This window comes from Cinclus cinclus, chromosome 1 (genome assembly GCF_963662255.1).
Source record: "Cinclus cinclus chromosome 1, bCinCin1.1, whole genome shotgun sequence".
Taxonomy (NCBI): Eukaryota; Metazoa; Chordata; class Aves; order Passeriformes; family Cinclidae; genus Cinclus; species Cinclus cinclus.
This window is the reverse complement of record NC_085046.1, coordinates 7,257,930-7,281,211: the sequence shown is the minus strand read 5'-3', so window position 1 is coordinate 7,281,211 and position 23,282 is coordinate 7,257,930. Positions and strand designations below refer to the sequence as shown.

General features: G+C 40.4%; 1 protein-coding gene across 1 annotated transcript in view; it reads right to left on the bottom strand.

Annotated features, from left to right (window-relative positions):
* Positions 1–23,282, bottom strand: part of DPP6 (dipeptidyl peptidase like 6) — a 391,697-nt gene that overhangs the window by 16,578 nt on the left and 351,837 nt on the right. The window contains exons 13-16 of the mRNA XM_062506397.1: positions 21,887–21,994; positions 21,233–21,324; positions 19,494–19,541; positions 17,473–17,591 (exon numbers count right to left, since the gene is read on the bottom strand). Coding sequence (XP_062362381.1) covers positions 17,473–17,591; positions 19,494–19,541; positions 21,233–21,324; positions 21,887–21,994 — 367 coding nt within the window. The remainder of the gene's footprint in view (positions 1–17,472; positions 17,592–19,493; positions 19,542–21,232; positions 21,325–21,886; positions 21,995–23,282) is intronic.

Below are 23,282 nucleotides of genomic sequence, written 5' to 3'. Positions count from 1 at the left end.
TTGAAAAATTAATGAAAAGTTAATAAGTATCCTTGACAAAGTAGATTTTTGATTTGCCTAATTTTTGTTTTTTAACAAACAAGGAAAATAGTAAAGACAGAAAACTACAGAGTAGAATAATCTCTGTGAGAAGGATTACTCTTAATATTAAATGTTCTCAATGATAACACTCCAGTTAAAGAACCTGTGAGTAGGCTGAAAGTCATCAAGAAGAAAAAGTCAATTTTTAAGGAATGACATAAATTGCTTATTTCAATGTCAGTTTTTAAAGTAAAACAACCCAGTTACATGCTAGACTGTGTCTTTTAATGCACACACATCAGAAGTCTTTCAAAACTCACAAGCTGAGTGCCTAACGCCTGACAGGGACAGAAAGAATTCCTTGAAAGGAGGATCGTATATTCATTAACTGCCTCCCCAGCTTTATTTTTAAACCTGTGTTGGTGTGACAGTTCCATTACACATGCCATCTGCTAAATGCCATCCACTGTCATGTGTGGATCTGAGAGGGAAACCTAATTTGTTCAGTGAGCTGCTGGGAGCTGACAGGAGCAGGGCGAGGACATCCCCTGCTCCGTGGTTCCTTCTCCAGAGCCCGTCCAAATGGGCTTTGATGGGGACCCCTGAGCCCCGGCACATTCTGCTGCTTCTGTTCTTTAATCTGCACTGATGATCCCCCTGTGACACCTGCCCCCCTCAGAAACCTTGTGAAAGCTCTGCCTCTTGCTCACAGAGGTCCTGAGAGCGTGGGAGCAATGGGATCCTCGAAGGATACAACTCGCTTGTGCTCCTTGAAGGATGAATACAAAGTGCTGCACTTTAGGAAAGTAAAGCAGATTTGAGCTGCTTTGCCCTGATTGCCTTGCCCTTGCCTTTGCCAAAAGTAAAAGAGGGACACAGCTCACACCTTATAACCTCACGACTGTTCCCAAAATTACAGGCAGGCCGCTTTCTGCATGACATAGTGAAGATGATGCTGTTGGATTTCTCACCCCAGAGGGGTAGGTACAAGCAGGGCTGTGACACTCCCCAAGGTGTGGGACCTGGCACTGGGGCTCCCTGCCGCCTCCACCAAAATTTTTAGAGGTGGCACCACACAGGCACCTGTCATCCCTCTCTGCATCCCTGTGTCAGGGGTGGGACAGGGTGTGCTTGAATGCCATTGCAAGCTCCAGTCCCCTCTCCTGCCTCCAGCATTGCACCAGCCAACTCCAGCATCCTGAGAGAACCTTGAATGTTGTTTCTTTATTTCTAGCTTAAGAGAAAGGAGCAAAACTATTGGCAGAACTTCTGTGTATAGACACACTCTGTGCACCACAGATAGCTGCTTGGCTAATAATGCTTCACAAGACTCTAGTTACATGAATTTGATTTTCAATTAATACAGCTGAAAGTCTGGGTTTATCATGAGGCCTTTGACTTTAAAACCATTACTGTAATTATTCATGCAAGAAGTAAATTGAGCTATGTTGTTATAATGACAACAGGCAAATTTATCACCCAGGAAGAGCTACCCATCAAGATCTGAGTGGGCACAGAAACTCAGTGCCTAAGTAATTTGATTTAAAAAAAAAAACAAAAACAACATTGGTCATGGTTTTTCATCAATTTTAAAGCAACTTTAATTATTATTTCCAAGAATGTTTTGCTTAAACATGAATGGAAAGAGGCATCTCTAAATATCTGGGGGATGAGGTATAGATTTCTAAGAGAAAAATGGAAAATAAATTTACAACCTTGAAGAAAATATTTGCTAGACATTTTTTTGTAATACTTTTTATATTACATTGTATTCCTGATGTCTTCATGATCTAAACAGCATAGGGCATTATATCAGTTAATATAACTTTAATTTGAAAGCAGTGATTATAAAAAGAATATGAAATAAAATTGAAGAAAAGTTAATCAAAATTACAGAAGTGTTTAAAAAGGATAAAAAGAGGAATTTTCTTATTCTTCTCATCTATATTCTCAAAGGCTTCAATGTTGCAGATAATTTCAGACCAGAAGCTAAATTTGCAGTGTGTAAACAATGGAAATTCAAATACTCTCAGCCAGCGCCACCAGCATATCTCTTAAGCACTGATGAATGATTTAAAAGAGCAGCTGCAAGTGATGGGAGCTGAAAGGGTCTGGCTCTGCACAAGTGAGATAATTGGCAACAGCCATCTCTGTGTACAGATTCCAGATCTCTTTATTTGCTAATCCATGCATTATTTATATGTGCTGCATAAAGTTCATATGTTGGGGTGATATTATCAGCCTAATAAATAAAGACATGGGGAGTTCTGTGAACCACTGCTCACAATTAAAATATTTCCCCATTTGCAGTATTTTCTAGCCAATGCTATGGACAGATGTTCATGCTGTTTGCTTTGGCAACCTTGTTGACATAAACATCAAACAGATTTATGCTGCTATTCAACTTCCCCAAGGCATTTAATTTTTTAATCAAATCTTTACTTCCTCAAATGTAACTTGTCTTGTCAAATAATCAATCCTGGCTTGTTCTCGAGCAGCCACTCTGATGGTACTGCTTGTCTCTGCCCTGTGAGATACTGGTAATAAATTTCATGCTTGCTTTATGTGGAGGAGAAATAAATCTGGTTGCTCTGAGGCATCAGCTAGCAGTGACTAGAGGGAAAATGAACAAGAGGTTTGGTCTTAATTCCACTACACAGAACAGGCCTGATGGGTTCTTCAAAAGGTTGCTGGGATGGAAAAGCGTGGTCAGGTCCTCAGTGCATTCCATGGGATTTTGAGAGGTGCCTGCCAACAGCAGTGTGGGATGCTGGGCTGGCACTAACCAGCTCATCCCACTCTCTGCCCTATGGCCACTCAAGGACACGGGGCCTTTGGGCCTGAGAAGATCCTCCCTTGCTGCTTCAGGAAATTGTGTGTTACCAAAGTATTGACTAACACCCTAGAAATACAATTAGGTTTGCTGATGTAATTATTTCTGGTGTCTTGCTCTTCTGGTAGAGGCTGCTTCCAACTAAAAGCTGCACTGGCTGTCACTCCCATTTACACCTTTTTGGGGTTGTTCCAATAATCTGCTTTCTACTAAGCATGAGTATTTCCATTTTAGTCAGAGTAGTCATGTCTCCCAAAAAGCTCTCAGCCAGTCAGATAAACTAGATTATTTTAACTCACTTTTGTAGGATAAAGTATCTTTTCATCTTATCCTTTGATGCAAGAGTGTTTTACATTCAGTTCCTCCTTTCAGAACAGAAATGACCAGAACTCTATTCCTGCTGTTGAGGATGTTCTAATTGGTTTTTATAGTGAAACTGCTACTTGCCCATTCTATGGAAAATTCCTTACCGGATCCATCCTAAAAGGGCATTCACCTTTTCCATGACCCCACAGCAGGTAGGAAGTTTGCAGGCATCTACTGGTCAGTGGTGTGTGCCCGGAAACCCATTTGCTCTGCTGAGGCATTTGGAACTTTTGAGCTTCAAACACACAAGACAGATTCTTGTCCTGAGTCTCCATGTGCTCCTTGTACAATTAATTTCTCCCAGTCCAGCTTTGCAAGATATCTCTAGTGTTTATCTCTGCCTTCTGATGATGCTTATCAACTTTGTGTCTTAACAAATTCCACCAGCTTCATCCAGCTTTGGGTTCCCAGGCTGCCAGGGACCAATCTGGGTAAGGTCATTCACCACACCAGCTCCTAATGAACCCTGCTGCTGATCTCCAATTAGCCTCTTATACTTCTTCATAATAATCTACTTCCTGTTCGTTTTGCAGGTACTTAACCTTCACTCACAATTCTTTCACTAATCTCCCTCTTCTCCCTCTTAGTTAAAATCAGCCAATGAGGCGTCACATTGAGTGGGCTGAGCATTTCCTCCCTTTCCTGAGGCTTTGGCTAAGGTTTTAAAAAGCATAATGCAATAATACATGCAGATGGGTCCATAGAGGAACATGGAAAACATAGAAACTCCAGAGCATGGAACAGGTATATAATAACTGTAGTGTTAAGATCAACTGTGAAAAAGAGTTAGATTTAGGAGAATTTGTTTGTAGAGTTCATGAACCTGATAGTGCACCCCTAGAGCTGTGAGTGCCAGAGGCAGGAGAGAAAAACTCCAGTTCACACGGGGGTAACTGACTTCCCCAAGCCCAGGGTATTTTGTTCTAGTATGCAGGTCCAAGCTATGGAATCTGAATAGGAAAATCCCCATACTCAACTCCCTCTTTTTCCTAGGTTCTGTTCTATTTGAATACCTCAATTTAACCTCTTTCAATTCAGTTTTAATCCAGACTTTCTGCAAACTCTGGAAAGAGATGAAACCAAAAGTTAACATTTGTCCCTATTTTTAAAGTATAGGTTTCTTAGGGGATTAGAACACGTTGATCCCTTCCAATCCAAGCCATTCCATGATTCTATGATATTCAAGTAAAAAAAGGATAATTCCTTATAATTGCAACATGAAAGAAATTACTCCGTCTCAGTGCCATTTACACCTCATTAACAGACTGAATAAAACCCTATTTTGTTAAAATAATTTTCTGTTTATTTCATTAAAAACCCAGTATAAATTGATTTAGATAATCTTAATTTATTCTTTTCCATAAGTAAAATTCTCTTGCAACCAAATAATGATTTCCTAGCTAATTAAGTAATAACTGGTGCATGATATTAACTTAAAAAACACCACCAACAACCCATAAATACAATTGCTTCAAATTGTCTGGTTATTAAGCTGTTTTCCTCTCACGAGCTCTCAGGTTTTAATAGACCCTTAATGTACTGCCTGTGTTAATAAAGGGCTTAACAAGTACCATGCAAACAAAAAATAAAAACCAGCAATAAATCTTACAGCTGGTCCAGCTGGCAAACAAGGTGAAAGAAGCAGTTTTCCACAGTGGAAGCTTTAAATCTTGTGGGATGGTAACATCTGTACTACCCACAGCAGAATAATGAGTTCATCCAAGGTTGGTCATATAGCTGGAAATAATGCACATGCACCCTGGTCTCAACAGGCAGGAGGCTTCTGCCTGACTTGTGAAGCTTCATTATTTGAAGCATCAGAGGAAGCCTGTTGTCATGGTCATTTGTCTCCTGTGAGTGGAGCTCAGATAAAATTTTATACGTACGGAATGACCAAGTGACAAGAAGCCTGGCTGGAAGCAGATGATAGATCACCTTCCTCTGGGCAATGCCAGGCAGCTCATATTTGCAAGCAAGAATCAGAATGAAAATGGGATCAAAACATGTAAAAGCAAAGAACACCTAGTGCTTTGCAGAATGGGGCCATTTTAAAGCAGAGAGGAGTTTCACTTTAATTCCAAAATATTTTCTCAGGCACTGAAAATGACAGACATTTGGAATGAATTTTATTGTTAAATAATCATGCATATTAGTTTGGGCTTTTTTCACCTGTTCTTGTGTCACTGAATATATATGGGGAGTTAACAGCACATTAAAGATGTATATGAATAGAGTGAAATAGTTTATAACATAAATGAGAGATCTACTTAAAGGAAGAAAAAAATGTTCTGGAATACTCACAAAAGTTACCATTTTCATTAATCTCAGGCTACAGAAACATCTAAAGCCATGATTTTAATTAGTTTCAAACTATAGCCATAACTGTGTTATTAACAGGAGATAGAAAAGTTCTCCAACTTCCAAACCAAGAATACCATCCTCTCTTTTCATGCAGAAAAAGACCTTGTGGTACTTTCTGTTTGTGCAAAAGGGGTTTTTCACGCCATCCTGCTGTTTTGCAGTTGTACGGCATGTGAGGGAGTGAGAATGAGCATCCCCCACCCTGCCTTCAGCCATGGGATTTGTGACCCATGAACTGCGCACAAAGGACTTGAGGAGCGAGAGCCAACCTCGGCTGTTAAGCAAGAAAAGGAGTCAAGTGAATGCAAATGTGAATTATATAGTAATTATAATATAAATAGGGCCCAGAGATTAAGTCTGGGCATGCTTTAAAACAGCAGAAACTAATTAAGGCTTCATAAGCCTCAGGAAAAGTTCCAGAAGGTCACAGTTTGCCTGGAAGCGCTAATTACAGCCTCCCGCTACCCAGTACACAAGAACCCGAGGTTGTGGTAATCATCCTTGTGTGGGAAACCGTTCTGGTCACAGCAGATAACATTCACCCAGTGACCTGGGATGTGAGCAAGCCCCGGGAATGCCTCCCAGGCCCCGGGAATGCCTCCCAGACCCCAGCATGCTCCCGAGCCCATTAGCATCCCGCCAGGTGGGAACCTGCAGGCACATGGCTGGGGCAGCAGCCCGGTTCCTGCAGGCCCTGAGCACGTGGCAGGACATTCAGATATGCTTGAACATTATCTCTGAGTTTCTGATGCATCCTGGCTTTTGTTAGGTGGGTATTTGGGGTATTTTGGGTATTTTGGCCGTACCTGGCTTGTGTGGTCGCACAAGGATAGAAGCTCTTGGGGGTTGCCTACCCTGCTCTATCTGGACAGACACCACTGTGTTCAGACCCCCAGAGCACACTCTGACCAACACTGGCTTTCTGCCCCGTGCTGAAGACCCAGAACCCAGCCAAGGATGGCTCAGATGATTCAGAAAACCCAAACCCCCAAGATCAACCCCCATCAAGAACCAAGTAGCAAAAATTTATATTGAAGAATATTCCAGAACTTGGTGGGATTTAAAAAAAAAAAATCCAATGAACTAAAAACATCTGGGTGAACTGATGAAAACCATATTTTATCTTTTAGTGATATAGACTATAGACACCATTCTACTCTGGAGTGCAGTAGTAATAGGTCAGAGTCATTAGGTAACCCATAAAAAACTTTCAAATGATGCTTGTGAGGTGGTCCTGTGCAGGGACAGGGGTTAACTTTGATGATCCTTGTGGATCCGTTCCAACTCAGGGTATTCTATATTTCTAGGATAATGAAATCTTCACTGAGGTTCCCTAAGACATTGAATTTAGAATTGTCCATTCCCATCCCCACCTCAGCCACTTGGTCCCATGCCAGCATGTCTCACTCTCTTGCAAGATCAGGAATGTTTGCAAAATCATCCAGTAAAGCAGCAAAACAGCTTCTAGAAATTCTGATTCCATCAGAAAAAAAAAATCTATTTAATTTTCATTTAGTTCAGTTCCTGGGCCCGGATCAGAGGGAGCCTGTTTGTGGCACAGGTGGCAGGTTGGTGAAAAAGCCCCTGATTTGGACAGAGAATGGATCTACAATGACTTTTTCTTCCAGTCCTTCTGAACAGGCAGTGCTCTGCTCCTCTGAGATCTGAATAAAATACAATAAGGAGCTTAACAGGGGGTTATTGAATTTCACAGCAAGGTGAGGTGGGCCCGGGGAGGCACAGCCTGCTGGGACAGCAGGTAGAAACAACCTTCCCCTGAGTTTCCTCTTCCCAGTCACCCCCTGGCAGTTATTGCTTATGGTGTCAGCAGTAAAGACAGTATTTCAAGTGGGCTCTCAGCCTTGCCCGAGGTCTTCAGAGCTGCTGGCATGGCTACATGGAGCTGTAACTCCAGCTGCTGCATAGCCCAGTAATAAAATCCAGATATCAGCATTTCACATTTGTTTAAACACAGGTGTGCCTACTGCACTTTTATATTCACAGGCTCTTGACTTGGTTAATAAAACCCATTTTCAGTGCTAATAGTTATTTCAGCATCCAATTAAGTCTCTTTAGGTCTCAACAACTTAATTTATTAAGATATTTGCCAAAGGTCACCTGCCAAGCTCTGGCCCTCTTAGCAGGACCAGCTGCACTTAGAAAGCATTTATTTGAATTCCAGTAGGAAGTGAGCCTTTCTAAGGTGCTTTTCTTTTACCATGATGGGCAGTTTAATGGCACTTTTAGTTGACACTAAATCCATATTCTTCAGAAATCATGCTACCTAACTAGGCTTTCTACCTAACTAAATTTAAGTAGGGATTAAATGAAGGTATTTCCTCCATGTTAATTTAATATTGTTTTCAGGCCCTGAAGTGAGATATTTGTACCCACAACCACAAGCTTTCCCTGTTTATCTGCCAGATGTGCTCCAAGTCACCATGGAGTGGTTACTTGGGGAGGTTAAATAGGATCTTCAGCTTCTTCGTCTCTCAAAAGCAAGAAGAAGAGTTTTTATTAATTGACTTTTATCTTATTAAATTTTTATTATTTGGGCATTATGGATAGAGAACTCTCCTAATGAAATATCACCCCAGTAGCATTTGAGAAGCAAATTGCTTCTCTGTTCAAATCCTTCTAAGGAGCTCAGTAGTTCCATATCACTCACAAGAAGCAATTAGCCAAACACGCCTACATATCTGAGGACCCTCCAAGTGACAATAAGCCACACTGAGATATTTCCCCTTGCAGCTGCACTGGATATCCCAGATCTTGATGCACTCACAGTGTTGTGAAAACACATAATGAGGTGCTTTGAGTCAAGATGGGGTGTTAGATTTTCCATAACTGCTTTAGTGCTGCTGGAACTCAAACCCCAATCCCTGGTTCAAGAGATCCCTGTCCCTAAAGGCACCCAGTGAAGCTATGGGGGCACGGGAGGCTGGGCTGGCTGCAGCCCCATCCACAACACACCGAGGGCTCCTCTGCTGCTGTGGGTGTCTCCAGCTGTGGCTGGAGAGAGTTAGGAGCACCCAGCACCCAGGAACACTGGCCCTGCACTTATTAAGGCCCGTGGTGTAATCACGGGCTCGTTATTGGATTGTGGTTGAGACCTGGCACCGCACGGAGCTGCAAACATCTGTGGCCATGCCTGGTTAACTCCTCACTCCAGCATCATTTAATCACTTTACATGCTGGTTCTGTCACAGGAGTGCTCTCCTGCATACTAATGGCTAGGTTTCTGTGCTGGGAAGGTTTCTCTGCAGTGAACAGACTGAAGATTCACAGAAGCTTTCAAAACCATCTGGGGAATGTAACCATCTAGGAGCCTCTATGCCCCTTCTTGTCACTGCACATCTGAGCATTGCAGTCAGCAATGGACTTTATTTTCACAACGCCTCCAGGAAGCTGCAATTCCAAGACCTGCTGCAGTTCTCTAAAGGAGCTTGTGACAGCAGAGAAAAAAAGCTAAATCCATGTGTCCTAACCAGCATTTGCAGCTGGTTGGGGCTTCTCAGAGCACTGTTACCAAATGTGTCTTTGAATTCTCCATGTTTGGATGTGGGTTAACAGATTAAGGCAACTATTGTAAAATACCACCTGTTTGTAAGTATATGTATCATATGTATCCACATCCAACTCAAGATTTAGATAATCCAACAGTACTGTACAAAAGCCATTATTATTTTGTAATATAAAAGGGAACAAGGAAAGCAACCCACCTGCTTTTTGCAGATATATTTGCCTAAATATGGAGCTGTTTTACAATTCACAAATAGCCCAATATATTCAGGGAAGAGCTAAGCTGTTATACTTCCATTATGGCTTGCACTGATGTTTACCTGAGCATGACAACTGCTAATTACAGTCTGGTTCCAGGAGTGTTGTTGATGAGACTGTGACAGGCAACATTCCTATGTGATATTTAAGGCAGTGCATGGGCAATGTAGAGAGGTTTAATACACTGCTTTATAAACTTGTGCTTTGTGAATCATTGATTTACATCTGCTTGTCCACGGTTAGTAAAAATATCCTCGTCTCCAGGTTTTCCATTGCTTTCCTGGGATGGTAGGTCTGGCCCAAATGGCACAGGTTAAAAGGTCTGATTAAATGAAGAAACTGAGGATGATGTAGAAAAAGGTTCATTATTCTCCAGCCTGAAGGCATGAACCAACCTCTTACTGCAGGAGCTGGGCAGACATGTCCCTGATGGGTACATTATTGCAAAAATCCTGAAGAGGGTTAATTATCCACCATGCACGGTGAAGACAGGCTGCAGAAGGAGCCATATTTCTGGTCTGTTCCAGGAGTCATTGCTGCTTTTCCTTGGAGTACTGTCTTGCAATATGAGGAAGGAAATGAGGATCATGATACTTGACTCCAGATGTGTCTGTAGGCAAGCCAATAATTCTCTCTGTACTTCTGCTCCCCACTTGGTAAGAGCATGAAAATTATCATCTGGAGAAAGGTAGCAAAAGGGTTTTCATACCTCTCCATAATTCAAATTAAAAACTTAGTGCAGTATTTATTTTGCCAACAATAAAACATCTACTCCCTCTTCCTGTATCCTGATAAAAATCAGTATAGGATTTTCCTGAGTTATTAAATAATATTAAGCTTCTTCTGTTGAAGGAGCCATAAATCTAAAAATTGCTGCCAAAAAATATCTCTGTGACATGGCCCCCTGATTTTGATGGAGAAACTGAAGAAAAATGTGAATTGATTCATTCAGAGTGAAAGACAAATATCGTGGTCTTCTGTCCTGAGGCAGAAAGGATTCTGCCACTTTTATTCACAAAGTAAGTCTTTATGAGTAGAAACCCTGGGTTTTTTTGATGAATGTTACATTCAAAATTTTCATGAGTGACACTGTAAATGATTTTCATGGAAAAAAATTCCCAAAGCCACTTACAAATGTAGATGAAAGAGACTGACTCCATAAGTAGATGGGCAAAATGAAGCAAAATGTTAATTTGTTACTGAAATTAATCAACAAATCTATGTGACTCATTGATTTTAATTTAGCTTTTCTATGGCACACATTAATTTCTGCCTAAATCAGATGGTAATCCCCATGAGAGAATAAAATACTAGGAGATTTTCCAAAATATGTAAGTCCTCAAGAAAGGTCAGTGCCTTTATGAAGTAATGAGATGAAGTATAGCCACAATACTAGAAACATTGCTCAGAATTTTATGTTTGCTGGCATTAAGGAAAAAAAAGTCCTGTGCTGCTGGCTCAGCTTATCTCACAGTGTTCATGGGATATGCAGCACATGAGGCAGCATTAATGACCCAGTTTTCCCACTTTTCTGACCACTTCCAGCCTCCACTCCTTGCCCAGGAGTGCTGGTCTGTGGTTTTTAGTAAAATGCCCTTCCCATGTTATTAGAAGATAGTGGGAGAAATGCTAGTGAGCACTGAGTGGGTTTAGAGAGATGGCAGTGATCAAGGACACGGGCCTGGGTTTGGATCCTGGTCCCAACAAGCAGAAATGCTCCTCCTAAAGCAGCCCTCGACATAAAACACTGATTTCACTCAATGGCTTTCATGACTTGGACTCACCCACACTAAAAATTTCTCTGTCTATGGTAAACTGCAGAAGCACCAAACATTTCAGGCTTCTGTCATCTGTGTGGGCAGGAGCTTGTGTTGTGTCCACATCACGAGGCAGAACAACCTGGGTGCCTACAAGGATTCCAAACCAGGGGTTTAGACTTCCCCCCAGTGCAAGGCTGAACCTTGTTAAATTGTGCTCTGGGCTCTGTGGTGTTAAAATATGTTTAAAAGCAAAGTCAGGACAACCTGCCACAAAGCAGAGCCAGATCATCTGTTGAAACTTTGTAGTGAAAATCTTTACTGACCCCAGCAAAATTCTGGAAAATAAAACGAATGTAGAAGAACAAAAGGACTTTTCAAGGCTCAGCATAGACCTGTTAAGCAAAAGCAGCAAGTGATGCTCCTAAATGTTCTCATCTCCAGATGGTGTTTTCAAGTTTCACCAAGAGAGAGGAAAGAAGATAATTAAATTCTCAAGAAACAGTTTAAGGAGCTGAGAAATTTATAGCTACCTGCTGCCTCTATAAAGCACTTGTCTTTAAAACTCATAAAACCACAGACAGAATGAATGAATGTCCAATGGCATCAGAAACTTGACTCAGATCATTGCTAATTTGGTTGTGCTGCTCTGTCATTAGTATGAATCACTCTCAAAGGAGATCCTTAAATTGCAAAGTTTTTTCTAATCAGCTCTTTTACCCTGTAATCTGTGCATGGGATTAAAACACGATTTTGTCTGGCAGGAAGGAAGAGCAATAAATCCTATTTTTAAAGATTTCCCAAGCCTATAGGCACCCCTCAGTGCCTCAGGGCCAGCAGTGCAGTTACAGAGTTGTGGACTTCACTGGCTCAGAGGACACACATGGGGAAAAGCAGATATACCCACATAAATTCCTTTTGTGCTTGTTCTTTAGGTATTTTATCAAGCACAGCTCAGTTACAACATAGCATTTTACTCCACAGTTGCAGAGTTGCCTGCTAGGAAAGGCAGAAATGATTTAATTTCTGTTACCTGTCATTACTGATCTACAGCATCTAGGCTAAGCTACTGAGAACCACAGTGCCATAGAGGACAGTGCCAGAGAGGAGCCAAATCAGGTGACAATATTTTAACATTTTTCTTACAAGAATTTGTTTTCTTTTCTCCAAAGAGAGAGACAGCTTTCAAGTCATTTGGCCTGCACAAAAGGACAGTAAAGGCTACCAGTCAGCCACAGCCACAGATTCCAGAAGAGATAATCTTCAAAGAGACAGGATAAACAATAGTGTTTTTATGGAATTTTGGAGCTAAACAATCTTACTGTGTCTAGGAAAAGGAGGAAGGGCTACAGAAGAAGATTGTTCCCTGTTCAGTTACACTGCTGTCCCTCCTCAAAGTGAAAGCTGTTTCTTCCCTAACTGGTCACTGATGGAAGAATAACACACAGTGTAGTGGTCAAGGCACTTTTATCATCAGCAACCATGCCAAGAATGAGACAAATCTTCCCTTAGCCCTTGCTACAGTCCAATTTGCTTTGGGGCATCCCTAAAAATGATTAATCCCTTTTTGATAACACATGATTATGGAGAACTTTAATTAGCAGGCTGGTGGGCATCCCATGAACAACACTGGGCCTCCTCCCACCATTTTCATTGTGTATTACTTGCCATTAATAGCAGACAAGGGTCTTCCCCTCTATTCCTCTTGCCTCACAGACAGAAGGCATTAACCCTTTGTGGGGAAAAAAAACACACCTCCTTAGGGCCAGGATGAGCTTATGGATGGGGTCAGTTGAAGGAGAAGGATCAGCTTACGTAGAGGATGCTACGATGCCACGGTCTGCAACACCAGGAACTTGAACTCCAGATTCCAGGAAACATTTGCCAGTTCTGTGAGTCCAACTGAAACTCTCTGTGGTTTCACAGATTTTTTATGAGTGAAGACGCTGCAGTCAAAGCTCCTGAGTGTCAGAGTATCAGTTATCCTGTGACGGAAAGGGCTGCTTCCCTTGCTTTCCCCATGAACAACCTCATAGGGAGTTGAGTTTTACTGGTGCTGGGTTATACTGAGGAGAGGCAGGAGTCACTGAAGACAGAGTGTACCTATGTACAGTGGAAATACTAAAACACTGCACAGTTGACTACAGTGGTAGTAATTGATAGGGCTTCATCCTTCAGAGAAGGAGCTATCACCTAAAAATGGGTTTTAGTGAGTTACTGGTTTGTGTCATTCAGCCTTGCACCCTGCATGTCTGAGTCCCATTCAAGAATCAGGAATAAATTGCTTTCTGCAGCCAAAATTTGCAATTTCCTATCATTTTCTCAATGAAATTGAAATTTATATCTCATTTCAGATGAGAAAAATCTATCCTCAATTAAATTTATGTATAAAATGGCAAACCACTTCCATCCAGATTTTATTTCTGTTTATGTTAGAGGGAATCAGTGGATGTGCCTGCGCTGGTTTATGAGAAGAGGCAGAAGTGTAAACCCATATTTTATGGTTAAAATTACAGTAGGAGTGACCTTGGTCAAGCAGATATTGCTTTTTCAACCATGTTAGAGGAGATAATCTAAGAGCAGCCTGCAAAGCACCATGTTTCCTTAGATCCTGCTACAGTAATTCAATCATGAGGGTATAAAATTAGATGAAAAATAAGGTAACTAGCCTTCTGGGACTGACTGATTGCAATAAATGTTGCCTCCTGACAGTAAGCATTACACTGTCCTCTTTCAAGAGAGGTTACCTTCTATTACAGTATGCTGCTCTCATTTCAGCCTGTGCCAGGTAGCAATTGTGTTAAATGTATTCTGCAGGACAGCAAAAAAAATATTTTAAGGAAATTATATGTTGCCCTTAAAGTATCAAAAGAACGAGTAGAAAACTTCCAGCTCTTGAATTTTGGGATCAAATGAGCGATGACAGACCTTTCTTGATTTTTTGGGGTTCTTTTAGGATAGATATTTTCCCTTTCCCTTGCCTTTAGTTCAAGTATCATGGAGTGTTTTATAAGCACTGATTGATTGCTCAAATCTTACAAACCTTGCCATCCATTGTAGAGAAGTTCAGCTGAGCCACTGTCATGTCTGTGGCTATAAACTCAATGAAATTTGCAACAGAAGGTCACAAAAGAAGGAACAGAGTGAAACTGAGGTATGGTGGAGGTAATTCTCTGTCAGTACAGAAATTGTATTCAAGCTATAGACATTTGCCCATGGTTTTTTCCTGTGGACAGCTGAGAAAATACAATTTTTAAAGCTGTTACAGGGTTGATTGCAGTCAAATAATTTAATTTATCTGCCTCCCAAGGATACATACGGGGCTGACATAGGGTACACCACAGATCACTATGAACACACATTGTCATGTCACAGTCACAGAGTAGACAGTAAGACTGAGCTCTGGGTGCTTTTCTATATACTGATGCATTCCATATGTATTATGGAGATTTATGTATTTTACACATATTTAGATACAAATTTATGCATGTTAGACATATTATGGAGAAGAAAGTACTAAACAGCCACAGATACTGTCTGCCACTGTCAAGTCTTGACCATTGACTCCAATTGTGGGGATTTTTTAGAGGGAAGTGGAGATGGGAACCCTGGGCAGAACCCTTGGGGAGCAGGTATTGTAAGGGTAAACTCTTGTTTACCCTGGTGGGCTTTCTCTGTCTGCTTCATCAACTCCAGATCTGCAGGGTACCTTGATATATCCTCACTCAAGGAGCTTTTCCTTTTATGTGTTATATGTGCATATGAATAAATAAGATTTTCTGTTAATCTAAACTATACTAGAGCATGAATGCTTGTGGGCAATAACCCAACATCCTGAGGAACTGAGGCATGGCCAAGCTGTGGCTAAGCACTCTGAGATGCTGTGGAAAAGGAACTGTTCTATTACTGGACCCAGGTGATTCTCCATGAAACTATTTATAGTTTATATTTATATATATAAGTATATAAATATATTTATATTTTTATAGTTTTTATACTATTTATATAGCCTGACAGGATGATATTTTAATCCAGAAATCTGTCCTTCATCCAGAGCAGAGGTTTCCACTGACCTGGCTCACATCAGCTGCAACAGGAACCAGAGAGAATTGTCCCTGCTGCAAATGCACCCATACCACGCATCTGAAGTTAGATGGATCCTACATGAAAAATGCCAAAAAGAAATGTGGTTCCTGCAAATTGATTGAAAGCAAATAGGTTGAAAGGCCTCTCACTTTCAGTCATGTAAATAAGGAATAACTCCACTAAATGCAATGGATTGATTCTTTATAAAATCCCCGAAAATGGAAATTCTACCAATATTTCTGTATTTTCTCATGTATGCATATATTTTTTTAAGGTATCTGAATGGAGACACTGAGACGAGCTCCACAGATGAAGCTGTGCTGTATTTGTGCTACAGTGAGATTTGAGGATTTAGTCCTCAATGATGAAAATTCATACAAAGATATATTCAGCAGATGCAAATATATCTAACCCTAATGATCTTATAATTGAGTTATTGTTTACAGCAGCTGAGAAACAGGCCCATAGTTTATTATGCAAAATCATTGTCTTGTGTACTGGATTAATGTATACACTAATAAAACTCATTAATCTCTTCAGGTATCACTGCAGGTTTTGTGGATGAGATATAATGTAATCAGAAACAAATCACCTCATAACTGTTGATAAGGCCCTTTAGAAACCTTAATCTTGTTATTCACAAATGCTTCTAACTACAGTAAAACAATTATCTTGGTGTAAAAGAAATGGACACTGTCTCTGGTAGCTTCTGACAGCTGTTCTTGGAATGAAAACAAGAAGGAAAATAAACAAGGTGGGGTTTTTTTGTTTGTTTGTTTGTTTTTAAAGAGACAAAGGGAGGAACTTCCTAAATGTGATATTTACTACAGAACTGAATGTTTATTGACAAATGACACCTCTGCATATGTCTGCCACAACTATAAATTCAGATTTACAGGTAAGTCCATTAAGTTAATTAGTCCATTAAATTAATTTGTGTATTGCCCTGTTAATGCTGCTTTTCTGTATCTCGTTGCCAGATATTATTTTTTTAATACCTCTAAATGCCTCTGACATTCAGCCTATCATTCCCTTCCAGGGGAAAAACATTTTTTTACAGTTCAGTCCAGGTATTGTACCTTACCCTATGGAAACTATTCTACTTCTCCACTTTATCTTGATTATTTCCCATTTTACCATCTCAAATATTCCTTCTTTACCCTTGTGTTCATCACAAACAGCTAGTGGCAGCTTGGCAGTCAGAGAAGGGGCAGCCCCAGCATCACCACAGAGACCCCAGATGTCCCCCTGCCATGGGTATCACTATCCCACATTGCTCTGAGTCCCATCTAACCTGGCCTTGAACACATCCAGGGATGGGGTCTCCGTAACTTTTCTGGGCAACATATTCCAGGGCATCATCATGCTCACAGCAAAGAATTCCTTCCTAATATCCCTTCAAAACCTACTCATTTCTCTCCTTAGCTGTTGAAAATCAGGAATTTCTTGTTTGATGCTTTTCAAGCCTTTTTTCATAGGACAAGCAGCAGCTTCAGTCCTAGGAGCAGATGAGTGGTGTGCATGCATTTTGTGTGCAATTTTGGATAATTAAGAAGAATTAAATTATATAGGATTAAGTTTTGTGGAGTTCTGCATTTACTCTTAACAGAGCTGGAGAAAACTTCAATGACTCTTCTCCTGAAATGCATCCTTAGTCTCTTGGAGGCCCTCAGGCACTTTCAAAACAGGAAATCCCTGTTGGACCTGCAGGTTACTAACTTTACCAAGTTAAAGTAGACCTATGATGACTGAGCATGGAAGCACCAGATATTCTGTAGTCACCTTGTCCATTAGGCACATTTCTGTAAGCTGCCTTTTCCTGGTAAATTGTATTCTTGTTGTAACTTATTTTAAATCCCTGAGTTCACAGTACTGGTCGATGTATTTGGAACTTAGTCCCAGTCACCCACAGTCAACCCCATCCTGATGGCTTCTCTCTCATACATTTTCTGATATTTTATATCCTCCAGGGTTTTTTTTGCTGTTACTTTAATTCAGGGGTCCTTGTGGTGGGTAGGGGAATCTACCTCTGCCTTTTCTACACATATACACAGAGAAAGGTTGTAAATATTTGCTCTCTAGCTACAAGCTAAAATGCAAAAGAAAAGAAAAACGTCAAGAGTAAAGCTTTAAAAGCAATGTGACCCAGATATTCCTGGGTAGCCTTTCAAAGCTGACCACAGGTACACAGGATGTTTGAAGATAGCAGTGCTGGCCCTAAATCCTGCCCCTGAGGCACAACATCTGCAGTAACAGAACCCAACATACCTTCACATGTCAGGAGGAAATATTCCAGATTGTGGCTGAAGGATGCACTGAAATAAGTACAGTTTTCAATCAGATCACAGGACAGGCACCTCCTGTTGAAGTTCCCATTTGTGCTTGCACTGAAAAAGTTAATACAATTCCATGAAGGTCACTGAGCAAATGTTATTTGAAAGCAACATTACTTGAACCTTTCTTTAGAACAAGAATATAAATCTAATGTGTCCAACATTAGTAAGAGACAAAGTATTTCCATTTGGTTGAGTTTAAATAGCAGTAATGGATTTTTTTCCCCTCTTGCTTGAATAGAGAATATATAAATGGATACTGATGTCATTTTGCAAGGTCAGGTGGTTATGAAGGAAGGTACAGTTTTTAAAAGAAAATGATGGTTGCAATTCCACAAGAGGAAGTCATAATTTGGTGGATGAAAGCATGAAACAAAGGAGCAACATTTCAACACTTATTCATATTATAGCAGACAATAAAGAGCTGGAATTGCTTTCTCTAAGTTTCTTATTGGTTGCATCACTGGTCTGATTTGCTAGCAGCTGCCTCAGAGGCCAAAGCCCTTTCTACAGGTTTGAAAAGCTGTTTCAATAGTGGAAAGATTGTATATAAGGATCTGTTGTTGAAGGAAGTAATATGGCTTGTCCTCACAAATTTGCTGCTAAGAGTCCACTGACAATTGAAGAATTACAGATTATTAGCAAATATTAATAGATAGCTTTTTGCCCCACTACAGCATTTTGAAAGCTCAAGAATAAGAACCAAGAGATCTTTTCAGTATTACTGTAAAGCAGATGACTGTTTTTTGCTGCCATTTCAAGAGATGAGGCTGAGCAACCTTTTAAGGATCACAGAGACTGAAATGGGCTCCTGTTTAGGATCAGATTTTATCTCTGACTACAATCCTGATTAAATCTAATACTAAATACAACACAAAAAGGAGGAAAAAAAAAAAGCCCTACACAGGTTTTCATCTGCTCATTCTCCGTTGTCTGTGTGAGGGGATGAGGCTGAAGAGGCACCAGAGTGAGATGGATGTTGACAAGGAATAGTGGGGAGTGCTTTCACACATGACAGCAACTCTTGAACTGTGCCTGGATTCCATTTTTAAAGTGAGGTTTTCTTCTCACTTCAATAGAAATTAAGGGTTAATATAATTTTGCAAATTTTCTTCAAGAAAATAAAAACACTCAAAAAACTGTGGAGTTCAGTGAACAGGCATATAGGTCTCAAAAATTAAAAAATATTCATTCACAGGTAATTTACTTTGCTCAGCTTCCTTCCCACTGACGAAAAAAATATGTATGGTTTCATGTGAGAGAAGGAAAATGTACTGACTTATCCACTGATGCCTTCATCAGCTCTGCCCTTCAATGCAGATATTGTGATGGCAGCAGGGTGACTGAGAAGAAAAAATGGAAAAATGGGATAATGATTCCGAAATGTTTATTTAAAAGTTTGTGTTTCCTCCACTTTGTAATCTGCTTCCACAATATTTCACAATGGCAACACTACCAATAGCTTGCTGTAAAACCAGACTTTTACTCATCATATACTTAGGGAAGATGCTAAAATCTTCTGGAACTGCAGGGAAGAGTTAGTACACATAAAATATTGTTAATTCTTTTTGGTTTCATGACGACGTGAGCTACTAACAAGTTTCTCAAAATGTCTACTGGAAAGTATAAAGACTGTTTATACCATTAGTTTATGAATTTCTGAATTCTTTCAAGTGCTAAGCAGTTCCATTGGAAATTTTTTGTTATAGTCAATCTTGACACCAATTTGAAATTTGCACTGATAAGAGAAAATTACTAAATGTAGAACATTTCAATGTGTCAAGCATTTTGTTTGCTATGGTTACACTGTTTTGTCTCTTCCAGTGACACACTGAAAGATCTTGCAATGCCATTAAAGAAAAAGACTTAAGAAACTGCTTCTTTTGCAATTGCTTTTGATTCATGTAAAATTGAAGAAATGGGAAATTCTGTATATGAAGTTACTAAAGCACATACCTGTATAAATGTCTCCTTCTTGGTGAATCTTCTGTGCTGTGGAAATATCTGGAGGGAAAAAACAAAAGTTAATTGCACCATTAGAAGGGTGTTTTGAAGTGTCTCATGCAACATCTTCACTCATACTGTCATTTTCACGATCTTGTAAAAGCAAGGAAAGTTTAAACTGAACTAGAAGAGGATACAGAGGAACATCACTGAGAGGCTCAAGAAAGTACATTTCAGGCTGCACTGCAATTCAAACAAGCATGGAAAACTGTGGGTCCTACACTGGTCATGTCAGTGGACCAAAAGGATCAAGTGATTAAGTAGAAGACATCTACCTTTTTACCTCCAGATTTATGGCTCAGAATTTCTTTTAAAGACCTTTCTTCTTTATCTAGAGGAAGGTTTTTATTTCTCTGGACACGTTTTTTTCTTTGCCCAGTTAGACAGCTAATCAGGGTTTGATGGGAAGGCAGAGCATGAAGCTGAAGAACATTTTGTTGTGCTTGTTTTGTGCTGAGACTGTGGTGAGCTCCATTCTGGATAAACAACACAAGTTCTGTAGTACAGTGGCAGCTTCTGGAGGTAAAAGAGTGATGCTGCAGGAAGTGGCCAACCTCAGCCCCAACTGTGAAGTCTGAATTAATCCCCCAGATGCATTTTGTGTGGGTAATGCTAGAGCACAGGAGCAGATGCAGCATCCATGGGGTGAAGAACACCAGGAAGGATTTTCATCCCTGCTGATCTGCTTCCAACAAGCTGCACTTGCACTTGGTACTTGATTGTACAAATTGCTTGTGGCATTTTCTGCCTGACTGGCCAGTTAAAATGCCAATAAGATTTTGGTGCTGCTTTGCTACCTAGACCACCCCTGGCAGTGTTCAAGGCCAGGTTTGATGGGCAACCTGGTCCACTGGAAGTTGTCCCTGCCCATGGCAGGGAGCTGGAACTGGATGCTCTTTTTCTTCCAGCCCAAGCCATTCTGTGATTCCATATTTCTATGATTTTATATTGTTCTGAAATTGTTGGTACTTGAGAGCACTCAAAAGCTTGAAGAAGCACCATGCTCTTAATGATCACTCAAAGTTTATTATATTCCAGAGACTATTTACTCAACTGTTCAGTGACCTTAAGTAAGTGAGAGGCGAGAATTTTGTATCCACTTGAAATTTTTTCTGGAAAGGAACCTGTTGTTTGATTTCAGATAGCTGTCTAAGTATTTTCTTTTGTAATTTCTTGAAGTGTATTTGAAAAAGTTAATGTTCACAGAAGTTGTTTAACAAGTATAAAGAACAAGTGTGAAGAAGGGTGGGTTTGTTTTTCTTTTTTCCCCCCTCCTTTTTTCTAATTCTAACTAAATATGTATGTATGTATGTATGCATTTATTTATTTATTTATTTATTTATCACTGCATTGGTATTTTGCAGGTCAACAAAGAATTCTTTCCAAAACTGACTAGGTGGTTGATGAAAACAGGCTGCTTTCCTGCAGAGGCTAGTATCAGAAGTTGCAGCAGGAGAAATTACTCCTCTGCACAAATTTAAATAGTCATAGAAAGAGAGGTTTGAACAGCACAGATTAACCAAAATAACACAAGATATGCGTAATGCTGTGAGAGGTTAAGCCAAAATGAAGGCAGATTTTCCTGCTTTCTTATCCCTATCTCCTTATGCTCACAGGTTTCAGTGCACACATGATCCAGAGCCCAGGGCTAAACAGAGGAAGCCTGCTTTGTCAAGCCAAAGTTTACTTACATTTTCTGCCTCTTTTCATCATATGCCAGTATCTTTGTCACATCCCAATCTCCAGATGTAATAGCCTGTAAATCATCATTGCTGCTGTTGGGCTGCCAGAAAGAAAAGAGAAGTAGATTTCTTTATTGTTAAAAGGGGGAAAAAAAAAAAAAAAGCTCTTGACTTCACTGCCCATGAAAAATAAAACAAGAGCCTACAATTTCTACCACAACATCTGCCATTTCTGTGAATCTGCAGGAATAGAAATAAATAACAGAATCAGAATCATCTTAACCATGACTCCACTGATGATAATGAGGTGAATTCATCAAACCCCTTCCTCTAATCCAGCATGCCCACATGCTTCTATTTTATCCTTTATGGTGTGGTGGAGATTTACTTATCTACAACTAAGGTAGCATTAAAAAAAAAGACAAAACTAAATAATAATTTTTGGAAAGAGACAGACGTTTGACCTTTTTCTTCTAAGCATTTCATTTGGAAAATCACATTATCTCATTCCCAAATACAGCATCGTTGGAGGTTCTCTTTTACGCACAAGACTTTTTTACATCCGCACCTCCCCATCTCACTGCTACAAGCACAGACACCACTTTTTATTGCTGTCTGCCTCAGGTGAGACCCGGAGCAGCAGCAGCAGCAGCAGTGAGTCACCTGTGATGATGACATGGCGATGTGGTAGAAATGCCCACGTCCTCCCTGGGGAATGGCCCGCACGAAGAAAAACTTCCGACCATCCCTGGAAAAAACGGGTTCTTCGTTCTGTGTGAGCAGCAAAATTAAGGGGTGCATTAGTGTTAATTGCTTGTATTTAGAATTGCTCAGCACTCCAATGCCCTGTAAAATTAATTCACAGCACAGCAGAAAGTGCTCTTTGACAGCAACTTGAGGCAAAGAGCCCACTGAAAACTGCAGAAAGTTTTGAGCATTATTGCTTTTTGCTCTTGGAAAAGCAGACATCTCTCAGCTGTGGGAGGACAGGCAGCAAGGCAAGTTCCTTGGCTATGAAGTTAATTCCAGTTTGCAAAGCCAAAGTGCATGTATACAGCTGACTGCTCGGGGCACTTGGAGCCTTTGGAACTGGTGTGACAAGCCCTGCTTACCCTGCTGGAAGAACCTCTCTGTTCCTGTCCTGAAGGAAACACAACTGAACACCATCTGACTTCTGTCTTTTTCTACTGTCTTACAAATGCTTATCTCACTGAATTATTTATGAAGGAAAGGAACTTGTGCAGAGCTCCGTTCCACACAGAGCTCCCGGGTGAACGTGGTGATTGACTTTTATTGGGTGACTGGAATTTCGACTCAGAAATAGAAGAGACTCGGCAGAAGGAAGATCAAACACCGCATGTGGCAAGCAAGCATATCCTGGAAGGGAGTGCTCTTTTTGTGAACAAGAACCCTGAGGCACATGAGAAGTCTCCACTACATGAAATGGTTGAGCAGCAGGTTTCCAGGGAAGGCAGTAGGTCCACGTGGAGCACTGTACCAACAGGACTGGCTACACAAAGCTAACTCTAACTCTCAACTAGTTGGGTGTGAAAAATAAGCTGAACTTCTGCTCAAGCTGTGATATCAGGATTTTCTGTGGCTGGATGAGCCCTTCCTTGGCTGGGCTTTGTGAATCCTTCTTTATTCAGGGCAATCAACAAGGAGATTGTTGCCTGCCTCTTCTGGGTCCTCTTCAGCTCACTGTTAATCAAACCCCTTGACTTTCTGCTTGGCACATGCCAAGACATCACACTGAACCAGCAGGAACCTGATTTTACAGGGAGACTTATGGCACAGCAAAGGAATAAACTTTTTTATTTCCCATAAGCTAACACATTATTCTTACTCCATGTTCCTTTGCTCCTTTGTTCTTTACTGATTAATTCTTTTTCACTATTTATCAGATTTGTCAGTGCTCTATCAGGTGTTCAAACTGTTCTTTTTGCCTTTTATTTTCCCCTGCTTAGTTTTTCAGTGTATTTTAAAATGTACCCATTTGCAGCTTGTTGCAGCTCTATGAAATAATGGTTTCATTTGTTTCTGACATGGTTATGGAAGC